The 23200-nt window shown below is 57.6% G+C and overlaps 2 protein-coding genes across 6 annotated transcripts; one reads left to right on the top strand and one right to left on the bottom strand.

Moving 5' to 3' along the window:
• Window positions 1-3846: 3846 nt before the first annotated feature.
• Window positions 3847-7109, top strand: ZDHHC12 (zinc finger DHHC-type palmitoyltransferase 12). 2 transcript variants are annotated; one of them, XM_032257490.1, is made up of 5 exons: window positions 3847-3989; window positions 5416-5552; window positions 5903-5980; window positions 6171-6337; window positions 6505-6706. In XM_032257490.1, the coding sequence occupies exons 1-5, from the start codon at window positions 3890-3892 to the stop codon at window positions 6704-6706; spliced, it is 684 nt and encodes a 227-aa protein (XP_032113381.1). In that variant the 5' UTR covers window positions 3847-3889. The 2 variants fall into 2 exon arrangements, with proteins under 2 accessions (XP_032113381.1, XP_032113380.1); XM_032257489.1 differs by having other exon boundaries at window positions 3850-3989; window positions 6483-7109.
• Window positions 7068-23200, bottom strand: PKN3 (protein kinase N3). 4 transcript variants are annotated; one of them, XM_032257485.1, is made up of 22 exons: window positions 22762-23200; window positions 20235-20475; window positions 19888-20033; window positions 19096-19207; window positions 18897-19024; window positions 18510-18693; window positions 15447-15593; window positions 15257-15366; window positions 15002-15145; window positions 14533-14608; window positions 14286-14454; window positions 13988-14090; window positions 13787-13854; window positions 13122-13185; window positions 12890-12981; window positions 10707-10883; window positions 8975-9037; window positions 8746-8822; window positions 8159-8301; window positions 7972-8079; window positions 7706-7786; window positions 7068-7595 (listed from the first exon to the last, which is right to left on the bottom strand). In XM_032257485.1, the coding sequence occupies exons 1-22, from the start codon at window positions 23107-23109 to the stop codon at window positions 7383-7385; spliced, it is 2994 nt and encodes a 997-aa protein (XP_032113376.1). In that variant the 5' UTR covers window positions 23110-23200; the 3' UTR covers window positions 7068-7382. The 4 variants fall into 4 exon arrangements, with proteins under 4 accessions (XP_032113376.1, XP_032113377.1, XP_032113378.1 ...); XM_032257486.1 differs by having other exon boundaries at window positions 15029-15145; XM_032257487.1 differs by lacking the exon at window positions 22762-23200 and adding an exon at window positions 21617-22493.

The following is a 23200-nucleotide window of genomic DNA, read 5'->3' as shown; positions in this document are numbered from 1 at the left end:
CTGCTGTAGCCCAGTACAGAACCTGGCACATTGAGAGATCTCATTTTAAAAACTTGTGGCCAGGCTGGGTGCAGTGGCTCACGCCTGTCATCCCAACACTTTGGGAGGCTGAGGCAGGTGGATCACTTGAGGTCAGGAGTTCAAGATGGGCCCAGCCAACATGGTGAAACCCCATCTCTACTAAAAATACGAAAAGTAGTTGGGCATGGTGGCACCTGCCTGTTATCCCAGCTACTCAGGAGGCTGAGGAAGGAGAATCACTTGAACCTGGGAGACAGAGGTTGCAGTGAGCTGAGATCATGCCACTGCACTCCAGCCTGGGCAACAGAGCAAGACTCCGTCTCAAAAAAAAAACCTAGGTGATGGGATGAGCTGTGCAGCTAACCACTGTGGCACACGTTCACCTATGTAACAAACCTGCACATCCTGCACATGTACTCCTGAGCTTCAAATGAAAGTTGAAGGAGAGAGAAAAAGAAAGAAACTATATTTTGCTACGCAGCACCTTCAAACAAGGCCTACCTCTCCAAAAGTAGATTTCTGTAAAGCAATTTTCCTGAGTCTCCCTAAGAAATGTGACCTCTGGCCGGTGCGGTGGCTCATGCCTGTAATCCCAGCACTTTGGGAGGCCGAGGTGGGTGAATCACAAGGTCAGGAGTTCAAGTCCAGCCTGACCAACATGGTGAAACCCTGTCTTTACTGAAAATACCAAAAAAATTAGCCAGGCATGGTGGCATGTACCTATAATCCCAGCTATTTGGGAGGCCAAGGCAGGAGAATCACTTGAACCCAGGAGGCGGAGGTTGCAGTGAGCCAAGATCACTCCAGGGAGACAGTGGGAAACTGTCTCAAAAAAAAAAAAAGCGTGGGGGGATGGGAACTTAGAATTGTGACTCCTTCCTCTGTCCATTTGAGATGTGTGTATGTGTCCTACAACTCAGGAGTATCTTTCTCAAGGACCTGAAAGCCATTCAGTTGCAATGTACTATCAGGAAGGACAGAGTCTCTGTCTCCCAGTCTTTGCAGGAGAACAGAGTCTTAACTTCCATAATTGCCAGCAAGCACAGCAGCTGCCTAATCACATTTACCATGACCAACCCTTTGGAATTTTTCATTTCCCTTACTCTGCTGAAGCCCCCACCATTTCCCTCCACTCCCTCATTCTCCCTTTAAGCCAGACATGGTGGTGCACGCCTGCAGTCCCAGCTACTCTGGAGGCTGAGGGGGAAGATTGCCTCAGCTCAGGAGTTTGAGGCCAGCCTGGGCAACATAGCAAGACACCATCTCAAGAAAGCAGAAAAACCAAATCACAAAAAACACCAGTCATTTCTGCACTAACAAGTTTCAGTTGGTTCACACTGTCCGCTCCACCCTGTCAATAGCATTACTGTTAATTAAATTCCGTCCTTACTATCTGAACTAGTGTCAGAGTGTTTGACGCTAGGACAGTGCCTGACCCACGGAAGCTTCAGAATTACGTGCTGAGTGGATAATGTGCTGGATGTCCCCACTCAGCACATTAGATCCTGCACCCAGTGCAGTAATCAAGACTGAATTGCAAATAACAGACACCCAGCTCAAACGTCTACCCAGGCTAGTCAAAGGTAGGAATTGAGGCCAGGTGCAGTGGCTTACACCTATAATACCAGCACTTTCGGAGGCCGAGGTGGGGCAGATCACTTGAAGTCAGGAATTGGAGACCAGCCTGGCCAACATGGTGAAACCCTGTCTCTACTAAAAATACAAAAATCAGCCAGGTGTGGTGGCATGCACCTGCAGTCCCAGCTACTGAGGAGGCTGAGGCAGGAGAATCAACTGAACCCAGGAGGTGGAAATTGCAGTCAGCCCAGATCGCACCACTGCAGCACTCCAGAGTGAGGCTCTTTTTAAAAAAAAAAGGCTGGGCGTGGTGGCTCATGCCTGTAATCCCAGCACTTTGGGAGGCCAAGGCAGGCAGTTCGCAAGGTCAAGAGATCGAGACCATGCTGGCCAACATGGTGAAACCCTGTCTGTACTAAAAATACAAAAATCAGACCAGGCGCAGTGGCTCATGCCTATAATTCTAGCACTTTGGGAGGCTGAGGTGGGTGGATCATGAGGTCAGGAGTTCGAGACCAGTGGTGGTGTGTGCCTGTAATCCCACCTAAAAAAATAAATAAATACAAAAATTAGCTATCTGGCAACAGAGCAAGATTCCGTGTAAAAAAAAAAAAAAAGTGGGAATTCATTGGCTCTTGCAACCAGGGGATGCAGAGTTAGTATTGGCTTCCAGGAACAGCTGGATCTAGAGGGTTCAGATAACGTTGTTTGGACCATCTCCCGATCCCTCCTTTAGTGCTGCTTATCCCTCTCTATGTGTCTTAAGTTGGTCTCCGGCCAGGCGCGGTGGCTTATGCTTGTAATCCCAGCACTTTGGGAGGCTGAGGCGGGCGGATCACGAGGTCAGGAGTTCAAGATCAGCCTGGCCAATATGGTAAAGCCCAGTCTCTACTAAAAATACCAAAACAAAAACAACTAGCCGGGCATGGTGGCACGTGCCTGTAGTCCCAGCTACTCGAGAGGCTGAGGCAGAAGAATTGCTTGAATCCAGGAGGCGGAGGTTGCAGTGAACCGAGATTGAGCCACTGCTCTCCAGCCTGGGAAATAGAGGGAGATTCTGTCTCAAAAAATAAATAAATAAAAATAAGTTGGTCTCATTTTATCCAGCCACAGACAGGATAGGTCCTCTCCTCACAGCGTAAAGATGGCTCCCGGTTGCCTTATATCCCATTCCTTAGGCTCGAGATCCAAAATAATGCCCCTTCCTCTCAGCATCTAGACAGTAATCTCATGGAAGGCCTGTGATTGGTTCTGCAGAGACACACGCACACAGCCTCCACCCGCACACCATCCAGTGAGGTGAGGGCCAGTCTCTCCAATCACATGGGATGGGAAGTCGATTCCCCCAACCAAAAAGAGGATGTTGAGCTGAGAAAAACAACAGATGTCAGAGGAGTATCCTGGAGGAGCTGGGATGGAGCCAATCAGATGTTGGCGGAGGAGGATGCTGGAGAGGCAGGGCTGAGTGGGGAAGGCCCTGGGGACACAGGGAAGGAGGACAGCCTGAAGCCTCCGGCGGGGAAAGTCCGCCTGTAGGTGGTGGCTCACAGCAGGAGAGGCAAGACAGTCCCGTGCCAGACAAGGCGCTTCCATTATTTAATCCTCCCAAACACCTTAGGAGGGAGACACTATTGACAGCCTCCTTATAGAGACAGAAAACAGCTCAGAGGGGCTCAGGAACTCGCCCAGGGTCACTTGGGTAGGAAGGGGCAGTGCTGGTATTTCTGACTCCCGCCTAAGTTGGATCACCCATAGTCGGAATGTGCCCCACGTACCTCCACTTTTCTCTCGTCCATTTGCAATACCTGATAATAAATAGCAAGGAGGTAAAGCTGTCACCACAGAGCAACCTTGGGCGAGCCCTGGCCCTCTCGAGGCCTTAATCATCACATCTTTGAAATGGGCACAATTTTGCTGGATCTTTTGAAGCGCCAGGATCTTTGAAGCGCCCAGGGCGCTATGCGCATGCGCGAGGCTATGGGGGCGGGTACAGGAGAGGGCCGAGGAGGCGCGCGCGCGCTCCCGGGCTTTCAAAAGTTACCTGGCGGGTAGGGCTGGAGTTGGGGGAGTTACCAGCTGCGCGCGCGCCTGCCCCGCCCTCAACCTCTTCAGGCACCTGTTGGCTTGAGGACCCAATCGGCCGCAGCTGCCATCCAATAGGCAGCCTCCCTGACCCAGTCCGGCCCCGCCCGCCTCCCGGATTCACCAATCCCCGGGCGGTCGCGTGCCCCTCCCTCGGAGGGCCCGCCCCTCTGGGCGCTTCTTCCGGGTGGGGCCCCGGGTCGAGGCGATGGCGCCCTGGGCGCTCCTCAGCTCTGGGGTCCTGGTGCGGACCGGGCATACCGTGCTGACATGGGGGATCACGCTGGTGCTCTTCCTGCACGATACCGGTGAGCCGGACCCCGAGCGACCCCGGACCCACCCGATCCCGCGTGGTTCCCTAGACGTTCGTGTCTCACTGGGTCCCCCGCCTAATCCCTGGAGATCCTGGGATTGGCCCGATCTCCGCCAGCTCCTGAAGCCCCCTCCCCGTCTATCATTCCAAGAGCCACCTGCTCTCCGCCTGATACCCCGTCGATCCCTAATTAACTCCAGCATCTTCCTGATCACTGCCAGATGCCCTGTCCATCCCAGGACCTAGCCGGTGCCCACCAGATCCAAGGACCGACTTGAACCCCATGTCCCCTGATCCTGGGACCCACATGATCCTTCCCAGGAACTGACCCCAAATCTTTCCATCCTTACAATTACGCGGCTCAACTATATGCAAAGATTGGCATTCTACCCACATCCACACCCTCCACACCCCCATGGCCACTAGCTGCCCAAGTCTAGGCAACCCCTCAGGCAAGAGAACACCCCATGGGATGCGGCCCATCTCCCATCTTCCCACAGGAACACCCATTCACCCACCCACCCACCTCCATTTCCTTCAGTAGACCCCTACTCAGCACCTCACCTACCACACACAGGCAGCCTCCCCCACTGTCACCCACGGCAGCCCCCAGCCCTCCTTCCATGGTGGTCCAGCCTGTTTCTGGACTAGGGCCCCTTCTGGGTTTACTCCCAAGACCTCAAACCTCCTCCACCACCTTCACCCTTTAGCCTAAAAACTTGCTCAGGTCTCCTTATGAGAAAAGGACCCCTCTCGAAAGCCACCCTTTTATTTTTGTTCCTTCTTACAACCAAGGGACACTGGATTTGTCCACACTCTGCTGTCTGGTGGACTCATGCCCCCTCATTCCTTGCCCTGCACCCCATCTCTCCAACTTCCTGTCGCCTCCATGTGCTGAAGCCCACTGGACCCTGCTTATGCCCCTCTGCAGCATCTGAGCCTGCTGGCTGCACCCTCCCCCACATAGCTGTCTCAGGCATTTCAGACCTGGGCAGTCTCTCACCATGGCAGAGCCAGAGACCCTAGACCCCTCCTCCCTCTCCCCCACATCCAGTCAGGTCTGGCTTCCTTCACCCAGAAGCCCCCTCTGTCTATTCCTTCCTCTCTCACTCCCTGCCAGGCCTTTGCAGCTACCCTCTTCTTCCTTCTGGCCAGATTCTCTGCCCCCAGGCTTCCCCCGATCCATTTCTCTAGCAATGAGGTTTTCCAAAACAGATCTGGCCCTATAACCTTCCATCATTCCCTCTGACCCTCCAGATAAAGTGCAGATGAACTGCTGGCCACACACAGCCACACATGGAACCATCCTCTCCAGGCCTTTGCTCAGCCAGGAACACACTTCCCTACCTCCAGCTGCACCCCAGCCCCATCCACTCCTGTTCTGCCCAGCCCAGCCTCACTGTGTTCTCTGGCCTCTCCAGAGCTGCGGCAATGGGAGGAGCAGGGGGAGCTGCTCCTGCCGCTCACCTTTCTGCTCCTGGTGCTGGGCTCCCTGCTGCTCTACCTCGCTGTGTCACTCATGGACCCTGGCTATGTGAATGTGCAGCCCCAGCCTCAGGTAACCAGGGGCCCTGACTCTCGCCCACAGGGACTCAACACCCAGCACAGTCTCCATGCCAGGTTCTGTGCTGCGGGCTCTTGTGGGGGCAGCTCAGTGCATCCTCTTGCCAGTCCTAGAGCTCCATCCTACAGTAGCGAGGAAACTGCTGGGGCCAGAGAAAGAAAAGACTGACAAGCATCACACAGCTGCCCTCGGTCCAGGGCGCTCTGCCACACCCACACCTCCATTCTGCATGGGATGGGCCCCAAACTCCACACCCAGAGCTAAGCCGGCCCCTAGGGAAGCTGCTCACCAGTGCCACCTGTCTCCCAAAGGGACCCTGTCTTACACCCCGCCCCTCATTCCAGGAGGAGATCAAAGAGGAGCAGACAGCCATGGTTCCTCCAGCCATCCCTCTTCGGCGCTGCAGATACTGCCTGGTGCTGGTGAGTGAGGCAGGAACCCCCGTGGGAGAGGTCGGGCCAAAGCTGAGACTCCTCGACCTCCTCCTGCCCCACTGCCTGGACCTCACCCCTCCTCCAAGAAGGCCTTCGAGATTCAGGCCCTGGTTCCCCCCTCAGTGGTGGGCACACAGCAGGGCTGGCACGGAGTCCCCACTCTCCTCCATGCCCACAGCAACCCCTGCGGGCTCGGCACTGCCGTGACTGCCGCCGCTGCGTCCGCCGCTACGACCACCACTGCCCCTGGATGGAGAACTGCGTGGGGGAGCGCAACCACCCACTCTTTGTGGTCTACCTGGTGCTGCAGCTGCTGGTGCTTCTGTGGGGCCTCTACCTGGCATGGTAGGTGCTGCCCAGGGTGTAGGGAGAGGGTGGGATGCATGCGTCCACAGGGGTGGACAGAGCCAGGGCTCCCAGGGACCCGGCACAGGGAGGGAAGAGCTCCCCAGCCCTCCCCAGCAGCAGGCCCCTGTCCCCTGCACTGCAGGTCAGGCCTCCGGTTCTTCCAGCCCTGGGGGCTGTGGCTGCGGTCCAGCGGGCTCCTGTTTGCCACCTTCCTGCTGCTGTCCCTCTTCTCATTGGTGGCCAGCCTGCTCCTCGCCTCGCACCTCTACCTGGTGGCCAGCAACACCACCACCTGGGAGTTCATGTCCTCACACCGCATCGCCTATCTCCGCCAGCGCCCCGGCAACCCCTTTGACCGGGGCCTGACCCGCAACCTGGCTCACTTCTTCTGCGGATGGCCCTCAGGGTCCTGGGAGACGCTCTGGGCTGAGGAGGAGGAGGAGGGCAGCAGCCCAGCTGTTTAGGGTCGCTGGAGGCCAGGCTGCCGTCCTGTGCCTGAAAACCACGGGGCCTGTTCCCAGCTGGGGTCAGCCCTCGGAGGGCCTGGGGCTGCTCATTCCTGCGCACTCCTCAGGCCCCAGAACGGAGCTTCAAGACAGACAGATCCCTGCCTCGGTGGGCGGTTCTACCTTCCAAGGAAGAAGGGGAAGAAGACCTGTGGGCGGCTCAGGCCCAAGCGGACCTCGGGCTCCACCGCAGCCCAACCCAGCCCAGGCTGCCGCCAGTGCACATGTATGAATTTAATAATCTATAAAGCAAGTCAAATCTTCAAAAGACAAATCATATCATTCCTCACTGTGGCACCCTTTCTGGGCCAGGTCTCACTGGGAGGTAGAGGAGGGCGAGCTGGAGGTGGAGGGGACACAATTTGCCCGGGGACACTGAGCAAGGCCCATGACAGCGGACCCATGGCTGCCACCTTGAGTCCCAAGGGCTCATAAATGCCAAGCAAGTCCTGGGCCTCCAGGCAGGGCACACAGGTGGGTGAGCAGAGGCTCTAACAGTCTGTGGGGGTAGAGAGCAGAGGGGCCAGGAGACGTCCTCAGGGCTCCAGGAATTGCTCTGACACAAAGTCGAAGTCCCGGAAGGCAGCCTGTTGGCGGGCAGTGAGGGGGCTGTGGGGTGCAGGTGGGGTCAGGGCAGGCGGCAGCCCTGTGAATTCATCCTCAAAGTATCGCAGGTCTGCAGGGCCGCAGAGGGTGGGCACGAATGGGGGCTGGACAGTGCGGGCAAGCAGGGCCTGCCAGTTGGTGGTCTGGAAGAAAAGGAGAGGTGCCTGAGACGGCGGGAACGTCAACTCCAGGAGTCACTCCATGCCACCCACCCTGCCAGGCACAGGGAACAGCTGCCACCCCAGCCACTCACCCTGAAGAATGGCTGGACCTTGATCTCCTCGGCATCCTGCTCCCCCGCCCCAAGGCGCTTCTCCGGGCACTTCTGGAGGAGCTGAGCAGTGGGATGGGCGCTCACTTACGGCATTGAGCCCCAGGCACTGCCGCCATCCTCGGGCCCCAAGCGTGCTGGCCCAGAGGGCTCCAAGGATGAGTGTCAGGGGGTCTGCTGTCCCATGGAAGAGGGCACACAGGCCTTGAGTGGCCATCCAGCCCAGTCCCAGCCCCTGCAGTGCTTACCTTCTGAATGAGCTCAAGCCCTTGCACCGACAGAAAGCCGGGGTAGGGGGCATCTGTGTTCACGATGCAATCAAACACCTCCTCCTCGGTGTCCCCTGGGAACGGGCACTGTGGAGATGGGGCTCAGCAGGATGCACGGGCCCCCCCACCCCAACCCAGAGGCCCAGGCAGCAGCTCCAGCACTCACCTCGCCCACCAGCATCTCGTACAGCAGCACGCCCAGCCCCCACCAGTCCACAGCCCGAGTATACGCCTCCTGTGTCAGCACCTCGGGAGCCAGGAACTCTGGGGTGCCACAGAAGGTGCTAGTCCGGTCCCCAAAGCCTATCCCTGCAAACCAACACACACACCAATAGCTGCTTGCTGTGGCCTATTCACAAAAACCTCAACAGCCCAGCCTTATGATGCAGGAAGCTGAGCCTATGCCAAGCCCTGCCCTGTGCCCAAGGAAGTGGGAATGTTTACTCCGCCATTCGACTGCAGGCTCACAGGCTAAGGTCACAGAAGGCAGAACTCAGGCTCCTCTCCCAGCCCTGACCACAGGCTCTCCCTCGGGCCAAAGGCAGGCCGGGGATCTCTAGGAGCTTCTAGGGCTGGGAAGAAAGGGCCAGTGTGCCCAGCCGTCCCCCTGAATGAGGTCTGGGGTGGGGGAACCAGGGCATCCGTGGGTGGGTGGGTGGGGAGATTTCCTAGGAGATGCCATATGCCCATAATCCTGTTGGCCAGGCTGGGTAGACGAGGCTGGAGATGTGGATCCCAATGGACGGCCCCCACCTTCCTTGCAGAGTCCAAAGTCTGCGATCTTCAGAAATCCCTGAGCATCCAACAGAAGATTATCCAACTTCAGATCCCTGAGGGCAAGGGTGCAGGTCAAAGGGGCTGAGCAGGGCTTAGACCCAGGAAATACCAACTGCCCCTGGAGCAGCCCAGACAGGAGGGAGGTGGTGTCTGTGTCCTCACCCACCTCACCGCCACCCCCCAGGCAACCCTGGACAAAAGTCACCTGTAAATGATCTTCTTCTCATGTAAGAACTGCAGCCCCAGGACAACGCAAGCCAGGTAGAAGCTGCAGGGGTGGTTATGAAAGAACTCAGGCCCAAGTCACACACCACGGAGGCAGGGCAGGGAGGCACCAGGATGTCCCAGCCAGAGTCAGAGGTGAGTGAGACTGGGACAAGCATCATGCTCAGGGTGGGGGTGCTCCAACAGTCCCAAGGTCACCCCAAGGTTGCTGTGCACTCCCACCCCACCCTTCCTGGGCTGAGGGACTAAGGGTGCACACAGCAACCTGCAGTTGATTTTTATAATCATGCCTACTTTTCTTTTCTTTCTTTTTTTTTTTATTCTGTCACCAGCCTGGAGGGCAGTGGTATGATCTCAGCTCACTGTAACCTCCGCCTTCCAGGTTAAAGCGATTCTCCTACCTCAGCCTCCCAAGTAGCTAGAATTACAAGTGCCCAACACCATGCCCAGCTAATTTTTTTTTTTTTTTTTTTTTTTTTTTTTTTTAGTAGAGATGTATGTGGTTTCACCGTGTTGGCCAGGATGGTCGTAATCTCTTGACTTCGTGCTCTGTCCACCTCTGCCTCCCAAAGTGCTGGGATTACAGGCGTGAGCCACTGCACCCAGCCTTGTTTTTTTCTTTTGAGACGGTGTCTCACTCTGTCACTCAGGCTGTGCAGTGGCAGGATCCTGGCTCACTGCAATCTCTGCCTCCTAGGTTCAAGTGATTCTCCTGCCTCAGCCTCCCAAGTAGCTGGGACTACAGGCGCGCACCACCATGCCTGGCTAATTTTTATATTTTTAGTAGAGACACAGTTTTGCCACGTTGGCCAGGATGGTCACCAACTCCTGACCTCAGGTGATCCACCTGCCTCAGCCTCCCAAAGTGCTAGGATTACAGGTACCTGGCCAATCATGCCTATTTTTATTTTTTTTCTTTTTTTTTGAGATGGAGTTTCACTCTTGTTGCCCAGGCTGGAGTGCAATGGCCCGGTCTTGGCTCATTGCAACCTCTGTCTCCCAGGTTCAAGTGATTCTCCTGCCTTAGCCTCCCAAGTAGCTGGCATTACAGGCATGCACCACCATACACGGCTAATTTTGTATTTTTAGTAGAGATGGGGTTTCTCCATGTTGGTCAGGCTGGTCTCGAACTCCCGACCTCAGGTGATCTGTCCGTCTCAGCCACCCAAAGTGTGGGATTACGGGCATGAGCCACTGCACTCGGACAGTCATGCCTGTTTTTCAAATAAAGATCTGAGGCTTGCCAGGTGTGGTGATGGCTCATACCTGTAATCCCAGCACTTTGGGAGGCTGAGGTGGGCAGATCACGAGGTCATGAGTTTGAGACCAGCCTGGCCAACATGGCGAAAGCCCGTCTCTACTAAAAATACAAAAATTAGCCAAGCGTGGTGGCAGGCTCCTGTAATCCCAGCTACTCGGGAGGCTGAGGCAGTAGAATCGCTTGGACCCAGGAGGTGGAGATTGCAGTGAGCCGAGATCACGCCACTGCACTCCAGCCTGGGTGACCGAGCAAGACTCTGTCTCAAAAACAAAAACCTAATGCACAGCTTCATAAGCTAATGCCCAGGGTCACGAATGCTGTCAGTTGGTGCCAGGATGTGAGCCAAGGCCTCTGACTCCTGCTCCTCTGCTGCTGGGCACCTGGAGAAAGCACTATGTAGGGAAGCAGGCAAAGTTTGCTGGAAGAAGCAGGCAGAAGGGATGGAACCCACCGGGCCTGGGGCTCCGGGAAGACATCCTCGTGGATCTGCATCATGAGGTCACCACCGGGCACAAACTCAGTCACGAAGCAGGCATGGCTGGAGGTCTGGAAGCACGCAAGGAGGGAGAGCAGGAAGGGGTGCCCTGTGCGACCCACAGCCTCCAGGATCCGCTTCTCACAGTACAGGCTGCAGGAGAGAGCAAGAGTCTTGGAGGGAAGGAAAATGTCCCCTGGCTGTGCCCTGTGCCCTGCACAATACCCCTGGCTCCCTGTGCCCTCAGCCAAAGTGCCAGGCGGGTAGGCTGACAGTTTCTTTTTTTGTTTGTTTTTGAGACAGAATCTTGCTCTGTCACCTGGGCTGGAGTGCAGTGATGCGATCTTGGCTCATGGCAACTTCTGCCTCCCAAATTCAAGCGATTCTCCTACAACACCCTCCCAAGTAGCTGGGATTACAGGTGCGTGCTAATACACCCAGCTAATTTTTACATATTTAGTAGAAACAGGATTTCACCATGTTGCCCAGTCTGGTCTCAAACTCTTGGCCTCAAGTTATCCACCTGCTTCAGCCTTCCAGAATGCTGGAAGCATGAACCACCACGCTCAGCCCTTTTTTTTTTTCTCGAGATGGAGTCTCACTCTGTTACCAAGCTGGAGTGCAATGGCGCAATATCAGCTCATTGCAACCTCTGCCTCCCAGGTTCAGGCAATTCTCCTGCCTCAGCCTCCCAAGTAGCTGGGACTACAGGCACATGCCACCATGCCCAGTTACTTTTTGTATTTTTAGTAGAGATGGGTTTTCACCATGTTGGCCAGGAAGGTCTTGATCTCTTGACCTCGTGATCTGCCTGCCTCAGCCCCCCAAAGTGCTGGGATTACAGGTGTGAGCCACCATGACTGGCCCTGTTTTTTGTTTTTGTTTTTTTTGAGACAAGGTCTCGCTTTGTTGCCCAAGCTGGAGTGAAGTGGTGTGATCTTGGTGCACTGCAACCTTGACCTCTTGGGTTTCAGAGCAATCCTCCCCCCTCAGACTCACAAGTAGCTGGGACCACAGGTGCACACCACCATGCCCAGCTAATTTTTCTATTTTTTTGTAGGGAGGTGGTTTCGCTATGTTACCTCTAACTCCTGGGCTAAAGCAATCCTCCCACCTTGGCCTTCTGAAGTACTGGGGTTCAGGTATGAGCTACTGTGCCCAGCCTCCCCTTTGTTTTTTTTTGTTTGTTTTGTTTTGTTTTTTTTTTGGAGATGGAGTTTCGCTCTTGTTACCCAGGCTGGAGTGCAATGACGGGATCTCGGCTCACCTCAACCTCCGCCTCCTGGGCTCAGGCAATTCTCCTGCCTCAGCCTCCTGAGTAGCTGGGATTACAGGCACGCGCCACCATGCCCAGCTAATTTTTTGTATTTTTAGTAGAGACGGGGTTTCACCATGTTGACCAGGATGGTCTCGATCTCTTGACCTTGTGATCCACCCGCCTCGGCCTCCCAAAGTGCTGGGATTACAGGCTTGAGCCACTGCGCCCGGCCGGCCCTTTGTTTTTAATTTATTATTCTTTTTTTAGATGAGGTCTCATTCTGTCACCCAGGCTGGAGATCTCCAGTAATAACTATAACTTCCATCTCCTGAGCTCAAGCAATCCTTTTGCCTCAGACTCCCAAGTAGCTGAGTGACTACAGGTGCATGCCATCATGCCCAGCTATTTTTTGTAGATTGGGTTTCACCATGTGGTTCAGATTGGTCTCGAACTCCTTGGCTTAAGTGATCCACCTGCCTTGGCCTCCCAAAGTGCTGGGATTACATGCATTAGCCACCGCGCCTGGCCGCAGAGTGATGGTTTCTGTATGTCAGGGGCTCACAAGGGCCTCTGACCTGCACAGCTATCAGTGCCCCCGTTTTACAGTAGAGTAAACTGACAGAGAGAAGAGGGCACCTGCTCAAGGAAACAGCTAACTACTGCAGGCGCCAAAAGAGAATGCAGGCCTGGCTGGCCCCSGGGGTCCCCTCTCCAAAGCCCTAGGAGCCCAGGACAGACATCCCAGGTGCCCTGCGGCGCCCCCACGGGGTCACCTCTCCAAAGCCCTAGGAGCCCAGGACAGACATCCCAGGTGCCCTGCGGCGCCCCCACGGGGTCCCCTCTCCAAAGCCCTAGGAGCCCAGGACAGACATCCCAGGTGCCCTGCGGCGCCCCCACACACCTGTCCATCTCGTCCCGGCCGAGCACCTCCTGCTTCTTCAGCGCTTTGATGGCGTAGTATTTCCCCGTGCCCTTGAACTGGACCAGGAGGACCTGAGGCCAGGGCGAGGTTGGGCTCCAGATGGGCCGAGCCAGGGAGCCTCCGCCACCACGCCCACAGATCAGGTTCTCCCGGCTCATGTGATGAGGCCCCCCAACTCTGTCCCACGGCAGCACCGGCTTCAGCCCACTACCTTCCCAAAGTGTCCCCGGCCCAGCACAGCCAAGCAGCGGAAGTCCTGAAGCCGAGGGGGTTTCCTGCAAAGAAAGAGACAGTACAGACCGGGCGCAGTGGCTCATGCCTATAATTCCAGCACTTTGGGAGGCCAAGGTGGGCAGATCACAAGGTCAGGAGTTCGAGACCATCCTGGCCAGCATGGTAAAACCCTGTCTCTGCTAAAAAAAATAGAAAAATTAGCTGGGCATGGTGACATGCATCTGTAGTCCCAGCTACTGGGAGGCTGAGGCAGGAGAATCACTTGAACCTGGGAGGCAAAGGTTGCAGTGAGCCGAGATCACCCCACTGCACTCCAGCTTGGGGACAGAGAGAGACTCCGTCTCAAAAAAACAAAAGAGTACAGGAAGCACCCTACAGCAAGGGCTGGGTCCCCACCCAGAGCCACTCCAAGCCTCCCAGCCCCAGTCCTGGGCTTTCCTGACCTATGGTCTCATAAGAAAGACCTGCAGTAAGGGCTTCTAGAAGCTGGCATACAGCTGGAGCTCAATAATGTGGACTTAGCAAATTAGAGTCAGCCAGCGCATCCACCAGGGAGCCAGGGAGTAATGCACAAATGGATACACAATCGTTCAAGCAAGCAGACGAACGTCTCAAACGTGAAGATGCACAGGATCAGGGTACCTGGTCGGGGAGGCTGGTGAAGACGGCCCACGTCGAGTCCTAGGCTCCATATGGGGGCGTTTGGTGCGCTGTGAGGACAGAGAAGCTCAGGACAGGGCTGGGCTTCCTTCTCTCTTTCCCTCCAGGCCATCTACCCCACGCCTGGGTGACCCCACCAGCCCTGGTCGCCCCCAGGAGCCACTAGTCCTGCCAGCCCCTCACCGGAGTCTCCTCGGATGTTGGCTCCTGGGGAAGGTAGAGGCGTGGGGGCTTGGGTGGGGGCATCATCTCTTCGCCCAAGGGGGTCTTCTTGGGCAGGAAATTACTGTAGGGAGGAAGTAGACACAGGGCCCAGCACGGGCAGATCAAAGAGCTGGCAGGATCCACACACTTCCCCAAAGTGAAACGGACAGAGGATTGGGGACTGAGCAATATGGACAGACAGACAGAGAGACACCGCCTGGACCTGGAGCGAGGCAGCCACAGAGAAGCATGCAGTCTAGGGGAGGGTGCTCCTCACCTGGGGGTGGGAGGGTCAGAGGCCTCTCGAGGTGTTGCCGGGGTCTGAGGGCACCCTTTGGGGGGGCTGATGGTGCTTGGGGAGCTGCAGGGGGGCAGTAGGTTCATGACGAGACGCCCCCAGGCCGCCATGCTGAGGTTCATCTGTGAAGCCCTCAGGAAGTCCTGGCCTGGGAGAAAAAGGGGAGCTCAGTCCCCCCGGGGCCCTAGCCCTACTCCCTTGCACACAGCCCCCATTCCCTCCACACCTCTGCGTTTAGAGAAGATGCGTTTCTGCCTCCGCAGCCGGGGCCGCCTCTCAATGACAGGATCGCAGAAGGTCACCTGCAGGGGCGGGGGCAGGGATGCGGACCAGTCGCCTCCCACGTCTGCCATGGCACCTCCTCTGCCCCTGCGATCCTAGCCCAGGCCCCCAGTGTGAACAGACGCAAGAGCCAGAAGGACCCACAGAAACAGATTCAATGTCCTCATTGGTAGTAGTGGGGAAATGGAGGCCCAGGGAAGAGCCACTTGTCCAGGGTCACACCTGAGGCAGGGCAGTCAGGAAAAGGACCCAGGCCTCCAGATGCAGCCCCAAGAGGGTGGCTAGGAGTCCTTATTCTTGGAGACTCTCTGGTCCTCAATCTCTGCACCTACGTGCAGTACATTGGTCTTGAAGGCCTTCCTGGCCCTGATCCCCAGGAGCCCGCCAGGTCAGAGGGCGGAGGCAGTGAGCACCTGGGCAAAAAGCAGCCCCTGCGGTACCAGGCTGAGGGACAGTTGGTGACAGGCATTGTCCAGGAAGTCCTCAAGTCTCAGGAAGGCCACGCCACAGAGCTGCCGCCAGTCCCGCCAATGCACCCCAATCTCCAGCTCACGGGCCTGTATTGGGGACGGCAGGCTGAAGGGTGGGGTGCAGGACCAGCCCTGACCTGGGCAGCCTTCTGCCCCGCAGCCCAAGGGCACCCCTGACCAAACAAAGGCCGGCCTTACTCGCTCCAGTGGGATGACGAAGGTCTGGTTCCAGGACTGTTCAGCCACCTGCCCCCAGCCCGTCTGGCCCACAATGCGGTTGTCCACCTTTAGCACGGCCAGCACCTCGCCTGCAGGGCCAGAGCCGGGGCTCAGGGCGGGCCAGGAGCAGGGCTTTCCTGCTCCCCCGCCAAGCTCCTTCCCTACTCACTGGCAAGCTCGCCTCGGCCTCGCTGCTGCTTGGCCCTGGTCCGAAGCCAGCCCTCGGAGGGGCTGCCGGCCAGCGCGGCCACCGGGGAGCGTCCAGGCACGGTGGTCAGCAACTGTTCGCAGCCCAGGAGACGAACCTGCAATGTCCCTGTTGGGGGGGAGTGCTGTCAGATGCCATCTTCCCACTGCCACTACCAAGGTGTCCTGGGACCCAGGAAGGCCACCCTCCCCAGGAGGTGGCTGAACCCAGACCCTACCCACCCAAGGCTGGGGCAGCTACCTGAGGAGCCTCACCCAGTATGGTGCCCCGGAGTGCCTGAACAGGAACCTGCTGCCCCCACTGCAGCTCCCAAGCATCATGAGGCACCCCAGAGGGTGCCCTTGGACCCCACTGACACCCTGGGAGGCCTCCGACTTGGCCAGTGCCAGGTGAGGAGCGACCTTGTCCCAGGCTGCATGCTTCTCTGTGGCAGCCACCCCTTTCCAGGGCAGAGCAACTGACTCTCCCCTCCACGTGCTGGAGTGGCAGGGACACAGGCTCAGACCTCAGACCTCAGCCAGGCTGCACAGAGCCACAGCACATAACAGGATGCTGCCCAGAGCTGGGGCCTGGAGAGCACTGTGGCAAGGACAAGAGCTTAGGACAGGGAGCCGGAAGCCTGGCTTCCTGTCCTGACCCACCTGCTCCCTGGGCCTCAGTTTCCCTATCTGAACAGTGAAAGTTAGTCCCAGCTCAGCCCCAACTTCCCCAACAGATATAAAATGTGTTTTGCCAGCGGAGTAAGTCCATGTGTCAGGTCACTAGAGGGTTAGAGAAAGGGTAGAGAAAGCAGTGTGGCTGGGCACGGTGGCTCACACCTGTAATCCCAGCACTTTGGGAGGCCGAGGCGGATGGATCATGAGGCCAGGAGTTCGAGACCAGTCTGGCCAACATGGTGAAACCCCGTCTCTACTAAAACTACAAAAAATTAGCTGGGCATGGTGGCGCGTGCCTGTAATCTCAGCTACTCAGGAGGCTGAGGCAGGAGAATTGCCTGAACCCAGGGGGCGGTGGTTGCGATCCGGGTCCACCGCGCGCCATTCCACTCAGGCCGGGGAAACAAGAGCAAAACCCCTCCCCAAAAAAAAAAAAAAAAAAATACAGAAAGAAAACATTCCTTGATTCCCCAAGGCCAGGTGAGAGGGCACCATCCAAAGCATGCATTTCCTCTTCTCAGCTCTGCTCACAATGGAATGGGTCAGTCTGTTCTGCAGCAGTGCTCTGTGTGCGCAGGCGCTGGCCTTTCCAGCTCACACTGTATCGGTGGGAAGCTCAGGGCTTCGAAGCCCATGCACTGAGATTATTTGTTGATTACAATTTGGCTGCTATAACAAGGAGACAGATCTCAGTACAAGATAAGAAAACTTTTTTTTTTTTGAGACGGAGTCCTGCTTTGTTGCCCATGCTGGAGTACAGTGGCGCAATCTTGGCTCACTGCAACCTCCGCCTCCTAGGTTCAAGAGATTCTCCTGACTCAGCCTCTCAAGTAGCTGGGATTACAGGCATGCACCACCACACCCAGCTAATTTTTGCTTCATTTTTTTGTGGCGCAATCTCGGCTCATTGCAACCTCCGCCTCCTGGGTTCAAGTGATTCTCCTGCCTTAGCCTCTCCAGTAGCTGTGATTACAGGCGTGCCCCACCACACCCGACTAATTTCATATCCGCCCACCTCGGCCTCCCAAAGTGCTGGGATTACAGGCATGAGCCACCGCACCTGGCTTTTTTTTTTTTAAAGACAAGTTCTCACTCCATGGTCTAGACTGGAATGCAGTGGCGTGATCATGGCTCACTGCAGTCTCAACCTCCCTGGGCTCAAGTGATCCTCCCGCCTCAGCGTCCCAAGTAGCTGGGACTATATGTATGAACCATCATACCCGGATAATTTTTGTATTTTTTGTAGAGTTGGAGTTTCGTCATGTTACCCAGGCTGGTCTCAAACTCCTGGACTCAAGTGATCCACATATCTCAGCCTCCTAATCACACCTAGGATTACAGGTGTGAGCCACCTGTGCCCAGCCATTTTAGTTTAATTTCATTGTTATTATTTTTCTAAGAAAACTCTTGTTTTTTTTTAAGACAGAGTCATGCTCTGCTGCCCAGGCTGGAGTGCAATAGCTGGATCTCGGCTCACTGTAACCTCCGCCTCCTGGGCGCAAGAGATTCTCGTGCCTCAGCCTCCTGAGTAGCTGAGATTATAGGCACCTGCCACGATGCCTGGCTAATTTTTGTATTTTTAGTATAGACGGAATTTCACCATGTTGGCCAGGCTGGTCTTGAACTCCTGACCTCCACCTGCCTCAGACTTCCAAAGCGCTGGGATTACAGACATGAGCCATGGCTCCTGGCCCAAGGAAACTTTCTTTTCTTTTTTCTTTTTTTTGAGACGGAGACTTACTGTGTTGCCCAGGTTGGAGTGCAGTGGCCCAGTCTCAGCTCACTGCAACCTCTGCCTCCCAGGTTCAAGCAATTCTGTGTCGCAGCCTCCCAAGCAGCTGGGATTACAGGTACCCACCACCACACCTGGCTAATTTTTGTATTTTTAGTAGAGATGAGGTCTCACTATCTTGGCCAGCCTGACCTTGTGATCCACCAGCCTTGGCCTCCCAAAGTGCTAGGATTACAGGTGTGAGCCACCGAGCCTGATCTAGAAAACTTTCTAATAGTCCAAGCTGCCCAGTGCTGGGTATCAAGCTTTCCAGGGCTGCGAGCTTCCCAACACCAGTGCTTTACGCATTATTCTGGTTATTTATATAAATAAAAGCTACATTATCCGAGGGCTGACTGTGCTAGGCACTGTGCTTAACACATCACACGCAACACAGCAACCCTATAAGGTAGGTCCTATTATCATTCCCATTTTACAGATGGATAAACTGAGGTTTGGAGAAGGAATGTCAGTTTCCCACAGTCACGCTGCTAGTAGGTGGTGGGGCCAGGATTGGAACTCTTCCCCCCAAAGTTCCCTGTGCTTCCGGGTGCCCCAAAAAGAGAAGAACTCTGAAGAGGGAGGAACCCTGGCTACCTGTCAGGGCGGTGGGCTTCACAGGTGTCCCTGAAGGCTGGGGGTATCCAGGGACTGCAGTCCGCAGCTCTCGGGCCACTCTGCTGCGCAAAGGGTGGGCGGGAGGCAGTCGCTCCAGCAGCTGCTCCAAGGCCAGCCGCAGGAGGTCCAGTTTCTGGGAGGACTCCTGGAGCTGGGCCTGAGCCTGCGGAGGGGACACAGGGAGAGCCAGCCCGTGGGGTGTGTGGCAGGGGGCAGAAGCCCAGTCCACCCAGAGCCACCTTCCACATGAAGTCTCGACAGAAGGTGCCTTCTGCTTCTCCACGGCCACCCTCCCTTCACATCCCTGCAGAGGGTGGCATAGGGAACAAGCCAGCCTTAGGAGAGGGCCAGGGCTGGGGGCCTGACCTCAGCCAGCGCCTTGCGGTCCTGTGTTCTCCGGCTACCGAGCAGTTTCACCACGTTCTTGGCGCCCTCGGCCACGGCTGCCTCAACATGCAGTCGATGCTGTAGCTCGTCCGCCAGCAGCTCAGGCCCTGTGGGGAGGAGGGCAGCCCTCAGGCCCTGCTCTGCCCTGCTCCTTCCTCCCTGTGTCTCAAGGCCTTACCTGGCTCTGGGGACCCACTGGCCTCCAGGCTGCTGATCTTCATCCGAAGCAGGGCCACCTTCAGCTGGCTGTCTCGCAGCATCTGCTGGGCGGCTGCCAGGAGCTTCCTCTCCTATGGGGCCGTGAGACAAGCCCATCAGACCAGGCCTGGGCCACAGCCTCCCCCATCAGACCAGGTACTGGAGCTGGGTCTCCCCCATCAGAACAGGGTTAAAGTCAAGCCCCACTCAGTTGGCCAGACACTAGAGTCAAGCCTCCCTTGTTGGACTAGTTGGTGGGGCGGGGGAGCCTTTTCCATCAGACTAACAAGGGCTGGAGTCAAGCCTCCACTTTCATATCCATGCTGGGGTCATGCCTCTCCCATCAGACTAGAGCTGAGGCTAAGCCTCACCCAACCAATCAGGGCTGGGGCTAAGCCTCCCACATTAGATCAGGGCAGGGGCTAAGCTAAGTCTCTCCCCTCAGATCAAGGCTAAGGTCATGCCTCCCTCATCATATCAGGGCCACAGCCAAGCCTTCTTGTCAGACAAGGACTGAGGCCCAGTTCCCCACATCATGCTGGGAATTGGGACTGGGGCTGGGCTGGGATCCCATTAGACCAGGGCAAGGTCTTCTCTGTCACACTAGGGACTGCAGCCAGGCCTTCCTTACCCAGCTGGGCTTTGGGGCTATATTTTCCCCATCAGGCTGCAGGCCGGGACAATGTCTCCCTTACGGGCTCAATGGCTGAGCAGCATTTCCCCATCAGAGCAGGCACCAGGGTGCCCTTGACATCAGACTGTAGGGCCTTACCTTGGGGGTGCCACTGGCGCATGTGTGGGTCATGTTCTCAGCCCCCTGCTTCACCTTCAGCTCCACCTGCAGCTGCCTCCGGAGGGCCTCCAGGTGTCGAGCCCTGAGCTGCTCTGCCCACGGCCGGGTTCCCGAGGCCACAGGCTCTGTGCACGGGGATATGAAGCATATGAGTCCCTCACCCAGAGCCGAGACCCACACTGTGGCCTCTCCTCCTTCCCCCACTGTTCTTATGGGCAGGAGGTGAGGCGGTCTTGCCACAGCAGCCAGGGCCAAGGCCAAGGCCGAGGCCAAGGGCTGGTGGGCCTGCAGCCTTCTGTCCTGAGCAGTCTCGGCTCCTCACTCACCAGCCAGGCCAGGCCCGGGGCCGGGCAGCAGGATTCGGGCGTGCAGCTCCCGCAGCTCGCCATGCAGCTGCTCCAGGCGGCGGTTGGAGGACCGCAGCAGCTGCTGCACATGGCCCAGGTGGCGGCGGTCTGTGGCCACGCGCCGCAGGTTCTCTACCCCCTCCTTGATCTTCAGCTCCTTCTGGATGGCCCGGCGGATCATCTCTTTCTCATCCTCCGGGGGCCACTGGCTCGGCCCAGGCTGCAGGGGGTGGAGAGCAGTCTTGGGGTGCCACAGTCACCAGCAGCTTCTGCTCACTGAAGATGGAGGCGGAGGAAAGGACGGCACCCAGGACTGACACCCACAGGGCTTGGGAAGCCTCTCTCCCCTTAGAGCTCAGGCCTGAGCCAGACGGAAACTCCCAGGCCACTCATCTAGGCCAGGCTCCTGTCCTCTGCCCAGTAGAGAAGGGTGGGGCTGGGGGGATTGTTCACACGGTAAACGGGTGCCAGGCTCTATTCTAAGAGCTTTGCATGTATTACCACATCACTCCTCCCAGCAACCCCACCCGGTAGCAGCGGTCATTATCCCCATTTTCTTTTTCTTTTTTTTTTTTTTTTGAGACAGATTTTTACTCTTGTTGCCCAGGCTGGAGTGCAATGGGGCAATCTCAGCTCACCGCAACCTCTGCCTTCCAGGTTCCAGCGATTCTCTTGCCTCACCTCCCTAGTAGCTGGGATTACACGCATGAGCCACCACACCTGGCTAATTTTGTATTTTCAGTACAGAAGGGGTTTCTCTGTGTTGGCCAGCCTGGTCTTGAACTCCCGACCTGAGGTGATCTGCCTGCCCCAGCCTCCCAAAGTGCTGGGATTACAGGCATGAGCCACCACACCCAGCCTATTACCCACCCCACCCCCATTTTCTAGTGAGGAAACTGAGGCCCAGAGAGGTGAAGTAACTTGGCCACAGTCAAGACACTGAGGAGAGGCCACCATCTCTTGGGCCCCAGCTGTCCCTGGCAGCCCTGGGTAATTCAGGTTGCTCTCTCTAAGTCTGGAATGCAAAGTAGAGTCCCAGGAAAGCTCAAGGCTGAGTAAGGGTTAAACAAAGCCACAAGAGAAACAGCCAAGGGCCTGGGAGCCAGGGCTTGTTCCCCTGATGTCCCGATGCCACAGGCAGCAAAGCAGAGGCACAGTGAGGGGCTAGGAAGTCCTTGGGTGCCCACTCCCCACTCAGCTCCTGGAAGTAGAGGCCCTCTCACTGCTTCACCCAGGCTGGAGCCAGGAACACCTCCTTTCCAGTCACCAGCATTTCAAAGCAACCAGTGCCAAAGGTGACCTCAGGCCGGGGTAACCCACGATACCCCCCAACAAGAGCTCTTGCAGGAACCCCATCTTACCTCTCTGTGTTCCATCTCCTGAGCCCAGTGGAAAGGACCGCAACCCCAGACTCAGGGACCCCCCCACCCCAGACTTCATCGGGGCCTGCTGGCCCAACTGTCAGAGGGCAAGGGCGAGGTTCAGGAAATCCTCTGACCGCCCCAGGCCACAGGGCCAGAGCCAAAGGCCGGAGCAAACAAAGATCCCATGGAGCTGGGGGCCCGGCCACCGGGGTCCTGAGTCACCCAGCTGCCGCTGCAGGGCGGGGCCCCACAGGAAATCGGAAAATGTGTACAACTACCTCTGGAACAGGCGGAGGACCTCCAGAGAAAGGGGGTGGGAGGGGGCAGACCCAGCCCTGACGGCGGCCTAACCGACTGGATTGGGCACTCAAGAGTCTACGCGCACCCCCAAACACTCCGATGGTCCTGTCTGCCCTGGGTTAGAACTCTGACATGGAAACGCACACCTCCTCCTTCCTGCTCTGTGCCGGGACCCGCTCCTGTCCGCAAATGTCCCCCTCCCCACCACTGTCTCCGGGACAGGACACCACCTCTCCCTCCTCAGTAGCAGACAGACACTGCGTCGGTCCCCCGGGCCCAAGCGCACCTACTGCCACCTCTGGCAGGAAACCTGGCCCCCTCTGCATTCTAGAACCCGCTGTGTACTCGAAGGTTCCCGCCCCGGAGCTGGGAGGCCGCTCCCCTCTCGCCTCGTGTGCTCTGGGAGGGACTCCCGCCAGTGCCAAGCGTGGCACACACTGCGCCCCGGGCTGCGCGCACATTCTAATCCCCCCAGGCTCGCGTGCCCCCCCTTCCTATCCCGGCTAATTCCCGTCGGCCTTGGAGCCCCATCAGGGAAAACCGACTTTAGGACATGTCGTCTGGGGCCCACCCTGGTGGCGCACATGCGGACTCAGCCGTGCTCGCTCCGGGTCAGCCGGGGGCTGATTTGGAGACGCTGCAGAGCCCAGAAACGACCAAACCCGGGGCTCAGGTCGGCTCTGCGAGGGCGTCGCGGGGTCGGGGCAGGGGCAGGAGCAGGGGCAGGGAAGGGGCGCGGGCGAGGGGCGGGGTGGGGGACGCGGCCGCGGTTGGGGGCGCCGGGGCGGTGACCCGGGCTTCCCGCACCCCCCGGCCCCGCGCACTCCTCGCGTGCGGTTCACCTGCCGCGGCGCCCCCTCCTCCATGGCGCCGCTCCGGCCGCTCTGGGCCCTCCTCTCCGCCACTCCAGTCCCGGAAGCCGCGGCCCCTCCGCCAGGACTTTCAAACTTGAAACTTCCCGGGAAGTGGCGCCGGAGACGCGGGATCGGGCGCCCCCTCCCGAGACCCGCTGGCCCGCCCGGACCCGGGGGACCAGCGCCGCCTCCCGTCCGCACCGGTCCAGCGCCCCGGACCCCACGACCGAGGTCTCGCGCCCCAGCGGCTCCCTCTGATCCAACATTCCGCGGGATTCCGGCCATAGCACCGGGGCCCCGGCGGCCGCGGTTCCCCCTGGCGTGACCGCGCCGCATGCCCGGGATGGACGTTCAGGCGGAGCATCGCCGGCGCCCAGGTCCTCTAGCCTTCCCAGCCGCGCGCCTGCAGGCTCTGGCCAGTTGGTGA

The sequence above is a fragment of the Sapajus apella genome, unplaced genomic scaffold, assembly GCF_009761245.1.
Source record: "Sapajus apella isolate SASKATOON/1434 unplaced genomic scaffold, GSC_monkey_1.0 scaffold97, whole genome shotgun sequence".
NCBI lineage: Eukaryota > Metazoa > Chordata > Mammalia > Primates > Cebidae > Sapajus > Sapajus apella.
Note: the sequence above shows the minus strand (reverse complement) of the source record. Positions and strands in the feature narration are given on the sequence as shown.